General features: G+C 43.2%; 1 protein-coding gene across 9 annotated transcripts in view; it reads right to left on the reverse strand.

Moving 5' to 3' along the window:
- Window positions 1–12,054, reverse strand: part of kug (FAT atypical cadherin kugelei) — a 288,772-nt gene that overhangs the window by 4,283 nt on the left and 272,435 nt on the right. For 4 of the 9 annotated variants that reach the window (XM_011632546.3, XM_011632548.3, XM_011632544.3 and 1 more), the window contains 12 exons: window positions 11,452–12,022; window positions 11,179–11,350; window positions 10,875–11,099; window positions 10,020–10,043; window positions 7,851–8,087; window positions 6,658–7,710; window positions 5,910–6,553; window positions 4,429–5,826; window positions 3,895–4,032; window positions 1,117–3,816; window positions 462–795; window positions 45–185 (listed from right to left, as the gene is read on the reverse strand). In XM_011632546.3, coding sequence (XP_011630848.2) covers window positions 45–185; window positions 462–795; window positions 1,117–3,816; window positions 3,895–4,032; window positions 4,429–5,826; window positions 5,910–6,553; window positions 6,658–7,710; window positions 7,851–8,087; window positions 10,020–10,043; window positions 10,875–11,099; window positions 11,179–11,350; window positions 11,452–12,022 — 7,637 coding nt within the window. Of the gene's footprint in view, window positions 1–44; window positions 186–461; window positions 796–1,116; window positions 3,817–3,894; window positions 4,033–4,428; window positions 5,827–5,909; window positions 6,554–6,657; window positions 7,711–7,850; window positions 8,088–10,019; window positions 10,044–10,874; window positions 11,100–11,178; window positions 11,351–11,451; window positions 12,023–12,054 lie in introns of those variants that run through there. The other 5 variants (XM_089085546.1, XM_011632545.3, XM_011632549.3 and 2 more) reach the window with 3 other exon arrangements.

The raw sequence follows: 12,054 nt of genomic DNA on the forward strand, positions 1-12,054 counted from the left end.
ACACTCTGTATCTCGAGCCGTATGAGCGAGTTATCTCGACTTACCGCCGACGATGCGAGGATCATCCTCGATGGACGTGACGGAGGCAACGGAGGACCCAACCGCATGAGGCGCCCGTCGAGAAGAGTTTAGTAGAAGTCCTCCAGTGGTCAGCTCTGGTACCACTGGGCTCGCTCGTTTCAGGTCTGTTAGTGCACATAACACGAAACACGCTGGTGTTAATAGAATAATCTGCTACGCCAATGACGGAAATATCGTAATAAGAGAGGAAAGAAGAGAAATAGAGAGCCATGAGTAAGAGAGTGAGAAATGTAAATAAAGTTTCATCGAGGAGATAATAAAAATGGGAAAACGCCTAACGCTCTTCCCCTTACGATTGCATGCCACAAGCGAAATCAAAAGTAAGAAGCTACCGGACCGAGCCGAGAGAATGGTTCTTCTGATCGCGATCGTGTACTCACCATTCTTGATCTTGGTGGTGTCGGTTATAAAGGAGGCCAGCTGCATCTGTTCCTGCCAGGTGGGCTTGTGCAGACTGTCCGTGTCGCTGCCAGTTGCATTCCCACCGACCGGGTTAGCGAGGGTCAGGGACGGAGGTGGTACGGGGGTGCTGCGATTAAGGTTCCGCAGGTAATCTGGCGGGAAATTTTCTAGCTCGTCGCCCGCGCTGCCGTAGCTGCGCAGGGTGTCCAAGTTATTTAGAGCCACTGCCGCCGAGTTACCATACGTGGCCGGCTCGTTATTCGAGCTCGGAGTGTAGGAGGCGGGTCTAGGAGGGCATTGGGGAGGTTCTCTCTGTAAAAAGAAAAATTACACGTAGACCTTAAACGGGATCGCCGCCATAACGAGGGCACTGGAGGAAGTGTACCGCGTTGGCAAATCAAATAATTGCAAACGAAAACTATAAAATAGCATGAATGTTGATTACTAAATAGCAATTATATGCTACAAAGAATTGAAGAAATTATATCGTAATCGCGAGTAAAGTTTCTTAAAGTTTCTCATCATGCGAATATTGACATAACGCCTCCGAATGAGATATACGTTGGCCCTCGAGAATTCATGCTCTTACAGCGATTAAAGTGTATCTAATCTAAACGCAAACAGTGATAGTACCTGTATGACTTCCAGATTGCTCAGCTTCGAACTGCGCTTAAACTCATGCTCATGAGATCTCGCAGAATTCAGGACGATCTGCTTCCGTGTTTCGTTATTGATGTTGTTGGCGCGCGTTCTGGTTCGCTTCGTTCTGATCCGCCAGAAGGCGACGAATATGACGATGAGCAGAACATTGAGCAGTACCGCGATGCTGATCCACATGAGATGCTCCCACGGAATGTTGAAGTTGCCGGATATGATGGGTGTGGAGAAGGCCGGGTTGCCGCAGTTCAGACCGGTCATGTTCGGTGGGCAGATACATCTGTACGTGCCGATCTCGTTCACGCAAGTGCCGCCGTTCGTGCACGGATTCGCGTCGCACTCGTTCACATCGGTCTCGCAATGCTCACCCGTGAAGCCCTGACACTTGCAGATCGGACCGTTGTTACCCTCCTCGCACACACCTCCGTGATTGCACGGATTCGGGCTGCAATATCTGCCGAACTCGCAACGTTTGCCACTGAGACTCGCACCGACGCACTCGCAGGTATAATCACCACCTTCCGGCACAATCTTGCAACGGCCACCATAGAGGCAGGGTGACGAGGCGCAAGGATCTGTGTCGATCTCGCATGCTAAACCGTCAAACCGGCTGTGACATTGACATTCATAATTGTCGTTGCCCTTGTCGTTGCAGGTGCCGCCGTTCTGACACGGTTGCGAGCCACAGACACCCGGCGGTATCAAGATGGTCGCTGTGTCGCAGCTGAACTCAACGTTGGCAAAACGCTTGAGAATGGCCACACTGTTGGCACCGCTCATATGCAACGGCACAGATATTCGGGCAATCCTGACGTCATCCATGCACCCGATGAAGCCACGCTGCACGTCTTCGAAGCCAATAATCGACGGATGCTGCCTGACCTCGGCGCCCAGATACAAATCATCCGACTGCAGATTCAGGATGTCATTGATACCAGGCGCGGAACCATGAGCGATATGCTTTCCATCCACGGTTAATCGGGCGCTGTTACTCTCCCGCTCCAACTGGATTTCATGCCATTGTCCGTCACTCATGTATACGCTGCTCACTCTGACTAGTCCTTCGCCGCTGCCCAAGTCAAATTTATATTGCATTACGCCATTAACAATTTCTAGAATATTATAGTCAACTTTGCCGGCCGCATACATTAAGTTACCGGTAGGCTGCACTGTCCTGATCCTCAAGGATAAGCTGAGACGGTCTTCGATCGTTTGTCGTATCAGCGCTTTATCGATTTTGTAGCGCGCGTAACTTTTGCCGCTGAAGGATATAGGATTTCGCGGAATGTAACACGACTCATCGTGGCATTTAGAAATATCGATATCGCAAGTTTGACCGGCATATCCCTCGGGACACTGGCACGAATACCCTTGAATAGAGGAGTCTGGCACGCAAACTTTGAACAAAGGACAAGGATCTCTCGCGCACTCATTAACTACAACTTCGCAGTGATTACCGGAATATCCTTCCTTGCAATTGCATTCCATCTTGTGTTTATGCCGCGGAGATACGAAACTCATCATATCCGTAGACACGGGTGTAATCTGCGTAGGGTCAAGAGTGATCTTATCTTGACAGTCGCCATAAAAACAGTAACCCTTGTTGCACTTGAATCGGACGATTTCCTCGACAACTAGTTTTGTTGATTCCTCCAGTTCTTCTACGTGCTGATTCAACGCCTCGCGGATGCTCTCCGATGCATAGAAACCCAACGAACCCACGGGACTCGCTGCCTTCTTCACGGCAAACAGAAGATCGAGATCATTGTTCACCGCCTGGCGAATCGCTCGTGACTTGATCAAGTTTGCCTCGTCGGTCGACGGCTGCACGCTGATGATGACAATGTCCCTGAGTCGGCAATTCATCGCGTTACGAACAGTCTTGACGAAGCCTTTACGATGACTCAGCATAAAATCTTCCGGGCTAACCTCTCGGAATCTTACGATCACCGAACTTTCGAGCATCTTGTCGGTTATCAAATCGACATTGACTTTCACGATGGAATACGAGTGAAACTTGCCATCCGTTACGCTGATGTTTATTCTATATTCACCCACATCGAGTCGAGGCAGGACGATTAACGTGCCATCGACTTTATCTATTTGAAAGAGATCAGTGTTCGGCGAGGATGGCACCAAACTGAAAAGAAGGGTGTCGTACTGATCCTGATCGGTTGCGTGGACTTTCCCAATAATGCCGCCGGGATACTCATCCATATAGGAATTGATAATCACTTCGAGGGGCGTGATTACCGGCGGATACTGCGATTCTTCGATCACCTTGATTACAACCCACGCGTCCGAATATAATGGTGGGCTGCCATTATCGAACACTCGAACATGCAGCACGTACTTATCCTTCACTCTGATGTTAAATTTCGTCGCCGTTCGCAGAGTGCCGTCCTGTTCCAGTCGAAACGCGTCACCTTCATTTCCGGAGCGGAAGTCAAAAGTGTACGGCTCAGCATTCGGCTCGACATCTGCGTCGGTGACCACAAATTGTAAAACCGTATGACCGAGCGGTTTGTCCTCCTGCACAACAGCTGTGTAATTTGGTAGGGAAAACAATGGCGGGTTGTCGTTTGCGTCCAGAATTTCGATGTTCACCATCACGAAGTTCGAAAGCATCGGTATGCCGTTGTCACGCGCATGAACTTCCAAAACATAGTTAGCAACCTAAAAGATAAAATAAAACATAATAATGCATCGCATTTATGCTTACATTTATAATGTATATCGTATTTTGATACTAACTTCTTCTCGGTCCAATGACGCAGCGACGGTTATCTGTCCCGTTTTTCTATCGATAGAAAATTGCTTTTGTCTATCGCCACGTTCTATGTAATAAGATACGTTGCCATTCTCCTCGCTATCTAAATCGTTCGCATATACCTGAAAAGTTGATAAAATAAAATATAATAAGTAACATATATCCAATTTTCCAGTTATTCAATTTGACAAATTTGATTTTCTATTAATAATTGTTTATAATTTATTTCTGTTATTTTATATGCGTATATTTCATAAAAAATTCTATAACTATATTCTTTTGCTTGTAAAGTGATTTTAATAGTTAATAAATGAAATAAATTGAAAACTTGAAATAACTTTTAGTAATAAAGCAATCGTTGGAATAAAAAATTTAACTTCCTTTTCCGCTATCTCATATATAAAAAATTCTGAGAATAGAAAAAAATATTATTTTATTATAAAAATGTGAACCAAAGTCCAAAATGTAAATCCCAAGTTAATCGAATAATAAATTAAGATTTAGTCGGAGAAACTTACTTGTGTAACTTTTTCTCCGATTTTCGCATCTTCTCTCACGAAGGCTCTGTACAAAACCTCGCTGAAAATCGGCGCGTTATCGTTACTGTCGGTGACGGTAATATTGACAGTAGCGTGATTGCTTAGCGGCGGAATGCCTCCGTCGACAGCTTGGATAGTGAGAAAATAATCGCGAGCTCGTTCATAGTCCAACTGTTCGGCGATAGTCAAAACTCCAGTCTTGGCGTCTATTTGGAACTTTTTGTGTTCATTGCCTCCGACAATCGAGTAATATATATCAGCGTTCACTCCTGTATCCTTGGAGGTGGCGAGTACTCTTGCTACTTCAGTACCAACCGCATAGATCTCGGGCACTTTCGCAAAATAGAGTTTGGAAGTGAATTCCGGCGGGTTATCATTGATATCCTGCACGTTAACAATGAGAGAAGCAATCCCCATCAATTGTGGAGTACCTTGATCCAATGCCTGAATAGTAACGTTGTACATAGCCTTCGTTTCTCTATCTAGCGGTTTGGCCAGCGTAACTATTCCACTATCCACCGCGATAAGGAAATGACCGTCCGCCGAATCGATAAACTCATACCGGATCTTCCGATTGATACCAATATCATCGTCCGTAGCGTGTACTTTAGTTACTAAAGTACCGACTTCCACATCTTCAGGCAGAGTGCTGCTGTAGGTTGACATAGTAAATTTCGGTGCGTTATCGTTGAGATCAGAAACGAAAATCTCTAACTGCGATGAACATTCCCAAGTCGGCTTATCTCGATCTTGCACGTGTGCCGTCAATGAATACTTGGCTTGAGTCTCTCGATCGAGCTGCCCGACAGTTTTCAGCACGCCTGTTTCTTTATCTAACGAAAATTTATCATTATTGTCGCCAGTCAAATAGAATCTTAATTTAGCGTTCGGCTCATCATCGTAGTCAATGGCCAATACGGTCAATACATAAGTACCAGGATGCGAGCCCTCGGAAAGTATCTCTCTATAACGGTATCTGAGACAATATGGCGGATTATCATTAACGTCCAAGACTTGTACCGTTACTTTTGTCTCAAAAACATATTTTCCATCAGTACCAACGATCTCAAGCTCATAACGATCGATAGTTTCTCTATCTAATGATTTTGCCACGTACACCTCGCCGGTAGATCTAATTTGAAATCGCGATCTAGGATCGCCGGATGTTATGTAAAACTCTATCGGTGTGCTAATATCCGTGTCTTTATCAACGGTGATCAGTTTTTGCACAACTGTTCCCGGTAGAGCGTCTTCATTCACCGTAGCTTCATAACGATCATCAACGAATGCAGGAGCATTATCGTTATAATCTTTTAACTTGACGTGCACTGACGTTCTTGCGAAATGTTTCGGATTTCCATTGTCAGTGGCAACCACCTGAAAAAGAATATTATTATGTTTGATATATTCTTGTAAAGATACAAGTTCGCAATATCTCTCATATGTCACATTTATATTACTTGAAACTTATATTCTGGTTGCTTTTCCTTGTCGAGCTGTACCAATGTTGATATCCAACCGCTATACGCCTCCACGGTAAAAACATTCGCTAATTCGCCTATGTCGGATCCAAAGGAATAACGCACCTCGCCGTTGCTAGCAAGATCTTTATCGTGCGCGGTAACTTTTAATATAGACGTCCTTTCCTCGATATTCTCGGCCAAGTTGATCGCGTATGGATTGCTCTCAAATTTCGGCGCGTGATCATTTTCATCAAGTACCTGAAGGAAAATTTCAGCGAGAGCTGTGAGCGGTGGACTTGAATCCGTCTCAGCGAGAACACCGATCAAATGACTGTCTTTCAGCTCTCGATCCAACGGTCTCGCTAGAGTGATCTGACCGTGAGAGTCGATCGTAAAGAGCGGGTTATCCTCATCGCCGGATACTATGCGATACGTCACGGTGCTATTCGTAACGGTTTTGAGTTTCGTAATCGGTGTACCGATGGAAGAGTCCTCTCTTACGAAAAATGTATCTTCCTTCCGCTCAAACAGAGGCGGAATATCATGAGAACCCATTATGTAGATACTCAATGGTACATCGGCATGATGTGTAGTCGTGCCTTTGTCCTCCGCGCGAATGAAAAACTCGAACAATTTGTTTTCTGAAAAGGATAAATATTTATTTGTGATAAAATCTTTAAAATTAATATTATAAAATTCATTTTCTTCATAGCACATATAAAGATAAAATAAATATATCTCTTACCCCATTCCACAGCGCTCTTCTGTAGATAGAGAGATCCTGTATCGGGATTTATACCAAACAGAGACTTAGCTGGTGACGTTTGCAATTCGTAGATGGAGTAAACGATCTTAGCCGCCTCTTCCTCGTCCGCGTCCTGCGCTCTGACTTTTAGGAAGGGTGTATTCAAAGACAGATTACCTTGGATGGTCGCTTTGTACTCTCTGAGGAGAAACACGGGCGCATTATCGTTCTCGTCGCCCACCTTGACACGCACTACGACAAATCCGGATCTACCACCACCGTCGGTTGCCATAACCAGTATCTCATAGAGTTTCTGCTCCTCTCGATCGAGCTTCTTGCGTGTTACTATCTCGCCGGTGAGCTTGTGTATGTCAAATAGTTCCTTCATCATCTCCGACATTATCGTGTATGTCACTGTGCCGTATTCGCCGAAATCCTCGTCCACGGCCAGTACGCTGGTGACCAATCTACCGGGCAATTGGTTCTCCAGAACGGTCACCTCGACCAGCGGATTCGGAAATTTCGGATTGTGCCTGTTCGCGGGCAGAATTTCAATCTTAACGCGAGTGAAGCTGGTATAGACGCCGTCGGTGACGGACACGTTGAGCATGCTGAGCTTCTGCTCGCCAAAGTTCTGCATATTTATCAGCGAAATGATGCCGGTCGACTGGTCGATATTGTACGTCTGCTGCTCGTTCCCACCTACGATGGTGTACGTCAGCTTCTCGTCGACGTAGTCGGGATCGCTCGCTGATACCACCGTCACGAATTGGCCACGCTCGGCGTGCTCCGACAGGGAACAAGTGTACGAAGGCTGCTCGAACTTGGGCGGATTGTCATTCATATCGATCACGCTCACCCAAACGTGCGCCGTACTCGACAGGCTCGGCACACCGCGGTCCATGGCAATTACCGTAAAGTGATGGGATTCGCGGCTTTCGTGATCCAAGGATCGCTTGAGAAATATTATACCCTCGTCGGGATCGATGTGGAAGAGATCCGTGTTATCCTCGGTGTCGTTCTGAATGGCGTACCGAACTTGTTGATTGATGCCTATGAAAAGATGAATATGAATATGATTAAGATATCTTTTTTTTTTTTTTTTTTTTCAAATTTTATTCATACGTACAAGTTCAGAAAAAATAATTCGGTTTTTTTCAGCACGCGAAGCTTAGATTCGACGTTACGCTTACCTGTGTCATTGTCTCTAGAGCTCACTCGCAGGACGGAGGTCCCGAATGGTGCCGCCTCCGACACCGAAATGTTGTAGGAATCCTGCGTGAATTCGGGCGGGCAGTCGTTTACATCCAGGACGAGGATACTGACAAGCACCTCCGCGTAAACGCCTGACACGCTGTCGGTGGCGCGCACGGTCAGCTCATACTGCTTCTTTTGCTCATAATCCAGCTCATCCACCACATAGATTACACCTGATTTATACGAAGAGAAGATTGTAGACCCAAAGCACATACTATGCAGCAGAGTGTCTACGTATCCGTCAAAAGAGTTCCTTCCAGGAGCGATAAAAGAGCGAGTGCGTATGAGAGAAATCGATCTACAACGATCTACCCATATTCAGCTTTCGTTATTCTCGAGCGATTGTCGAGCGGAATCAGAACCACTGTGTAAAATTTACACGAAGAACATAATGCATTTCGGCGAAATTAATTCGACGAATCCGTAGACACTGGAAGACACTGATGAATGCAGTCGCGCGGTAATCGCATTTATATAAAACTTCGGGATCCCGGATGGGGATGATTTTGCCAATGCTCGTAATATCGTAATAATGCCTGCACCCTCTCGGGAGATAAGCGTCGGAATTTCATATCGCGACTATTGCCCTGACGTATCGCGGCTCTTATTAAATTAATTCTGAAATAATCTAGAAAATGGAATAGATAATAATAAGCGATCTGCCTTACGTAAGGTGCAGGCACGACATGCGAGCAGGTTGAAGCCATTGAAATCTCGTGAAGAAAATGAAAATGGGTGGGCCGCACACGTTTCACATTCAGGTGAAATATTTATGATGTGTCTAGACCGGCCTCGGATCGTGGAACGATAGTGCGTGTAAGCAGCTATTGTGCTCCAAGCCGGTTTCGTGTGGTTCCATCGCGATTACAATTTAATGAGACCCGCCCAGATTACGATCGTGGAAAAACGGAAAGCGGGAACAAAATTAATTTTGTGGAATGGTGTACACGACTAAAGCGGATTATAGAAGAGAGAGGAAGAGGCGCTCTCTCTCTCTCTCTCTCTCTCTCTCTCTCTCTCTCCCGTAAGCAGATATTATAATCTTTTTAAATTAGAAAGGCTCAGAAAACTTCATCTTCGTAAATGTTAGCTTCGCGCGAGAATGTGCAACAAGCTTACGTCATAAGCTAGCAAATGTGTCAATAATTCGAAATGTTTATGTTACGTTTGTGTTATGTTTCACTGTAGCAGAATATCGTGCGATTAATACACCTAATTAAGTGTTACAGACAATATGACAACAGAATCAAAATTGGTTAATGGAAATTATGAAACATGAAAGAACAAAACATGCTTATATATAATTTAGAAATGCATCTTATGCAAATTTTATGAACATGATCGACCGTTTGTGTTTGAAGCGGTGAATAGCTATATACAGTTTTTGAAATGATAATAACCGAAAGTGGAGTAACTCTTTATAGAAACAAAATTTTATATAAAATTTTATTTTCGATTTTCGATCTTTTTCGGAAATCAATTCTTGATTGTGTCATTTCGGAAACACAATGTACATTACGTATATACTAGAAGAGAATAGCTTGTACGTTTCGGTGTGTTGTTATGGTAATTGCATAAGATAATTGAATAATTTGCATCGCTCAAAATGTTAATTGGAAATGCAATCAAGCGCTGCAGGAATTGATAAGCATATACATATTCTGAACTGTTAATTACATTTTCCTCCATTGAGAATTGAAGATTAAAACTGCGATTTTACGTTGATATGACAGCGATCAATCGTTTAAACATGAATCTAGAAATAACTGGCTTCGTTCTTTGTAAGTTTGTACAATCTCCGAGGTAGAATTATATAGATGTGTAAGACATCTCTGAATTAAAAGCAAGCAAGAAATTCAAATCTGGAAGTTCTACATTGCATTCGATGCTATCGAGTCGGAATACAAGTCGTTCTCGATTTAGTTATTGAATCTCAGATTTATCCAAATTCAATTTCGTTGCTCGCGCATTGTTTCAATCTGTTCGACCCAACTGCAGCGATTTGCCTATGATATTACATCGTGCATGAACACAGAGCGATGTGCAATGTATAGCGTAGCAGCACAGCATAGACCGATAGAACTAGAATTTTTTTTTATACTCACAAGGACCATTGTTACTGTCGGGGGCTGCGAAACAGGGAGATACAACAAGACTTTAATTTCTAGTTTCCAGACAAGCAGTCGTAAGAAATATGTGGAATAAATATCATGATCCGAAAATAATTAAACAATCTACTATGAAAGAATAATCGTAAATACGAACAGCCACTAAAAGTACATAATCAAAAAATATGTTCACTGAAGCCAAATATGTTTAAGTAAGGAAAAATATAAAATAAGATAAAACGTAGAATCGGCGTCAATTAATTTAAATTTTTCAAAATCTGTGTAAAAATATTCAATTTTTCATTTCTTGGTTAAGATTATGTCATATTGAAAATATTATACTTTTTTATTTCTCCATTTTCCCCTAATTTCACCAAAATTGTTATGCGATTAGAATTTAGTAACCAACTACCATAATGCAGCAAAACTGACGAGTTTACTAAGTATATAGCCATACTAGCAATGTATCATAAGAAACCTTTCGGTAGTTTGAATAGCGTAAGTCCCATAGCCAAGTTACAAAATAAAACTGGGAACGGATATCCGATATAAGATTTATTTTAATATAACATTTTTATATTTTTATATTGTTAATTAAAAAAGATACATGATAGGATAATAAAATATTTTGATCATTTTTGTCGACCCAGAAAATTTTTAACTAAATTTCATTTAGTAAATATAACCTTTTTGCTGCGCAACTAATAGAAAACAATCGCCAATTCTTATGTTTCTACTTTTTCATCATACCATACAACGTTATGTTTCATACGAAATTATTTACTAACGTGGAGTTCTTGTTTGTCATCTGATAACGCATGCCCGAGAATTTGTGTTGTATATTTTACTTACCCGTGTTGAAGTCCAGGGCGAACTCCTCAAAATCATTACCCTTAGTAATGCTGTATATGAGTTTGCGATTCAAAGGTGACTCAGCTTGAATGGATAACGCCAGAGGTGAATGTACTTCTATACTCTCGAGCACGCTATCCGTATAGAATTGCTTGTCAAATACCGGCATCGAGCGATCTATCACCTTCACGTTGACTGGCACCTCAATGGAGCAAGGCGTTATTCCTGCAATCATATTTAGAAGCTCATTTAAAACGGGATCAAGCGGAAAGCGAGTTATTGACTTTAGATTTAACCAACTCACCGCCGTCGTACGCGGCAATCGTAAGCTGATACTCGCGATTGTGACCTTCGAGATTTTGCTTTAATGATATTTCACCGGTTTTCCGACACACCTTGAACAGCTCCCCGTGACCTTTTTTCAATTCGTATCTCACCTCGCCATTATCACCGCTATCCATATCTATCGCATGAACCTGAATAATAAAAGTAAAATTGAAATCCATCCACACAAGACCGACGCTAAAATTAAAAAAAACATATTGTAAAAATCATATTCATATGTTAATCTGTCTACCTTTGTAATGACATCGCCTTTTTGGGCGTCGACGGAAACGACAGCATAATACGGTAGATTAACGAACATTGGACAATTGTCGTTGATGTCGAGTATAGTGACATTCACTATAACATGAGCTACTCTGGGCTTCTCCCGATCCGGCGGATGACTCTTTGCCTCGACGATTAATTCGTAGTGATCGCATGCTTCTCGATCGAATCGAATGCCGTTGGTTCGGATCGCACCGGAAGTCGGTCCGATTACGAACATGTCGGTGGGATTAAGAATGCTGAAGATAATGTGCTCGTTCAACGAGCTACCGAGGACGTTTACCACCACTACGGTTGTAATTTTCGTGGAGTTCTCCAAAATGGCCCCTTCATAAACGTTCTTTTGGAAGATCAAACCAGAATTCTCCGATTTTTCCACCATCACGTTCACCTGCGCCACGCTCGAGTACTTGCCATCTGACACTCGCACGTGAAGGAGATAGTTCTTCTTCATACGTTCCGGATTGTGAACCGTGATAATGCCGCTCTGAGCATCTATGTCGAAGGTGTGAGCCTTATTCCCGTCGATGATGTCATACCTAAACAAACGTGAAACGCATTATTCATCAAG

Source organism: Pogonomyrmex barbatus, unplaced genomic scaffold (genome assembly GCF_055798465.1).
Source record: "Pogonomyrmex barbatus isolate J1 unplaced genomic scaffold, ASM5579846v1 scaffold10, whole genome shotgun sequence".
NCBI classification, from domain to species: Eukaryota; Metazoa; Arthropoda; class Insecta; order Hymenoptera; family Formicidae; genus Pogonomyrmex; species Pogonomyrmex barbatus.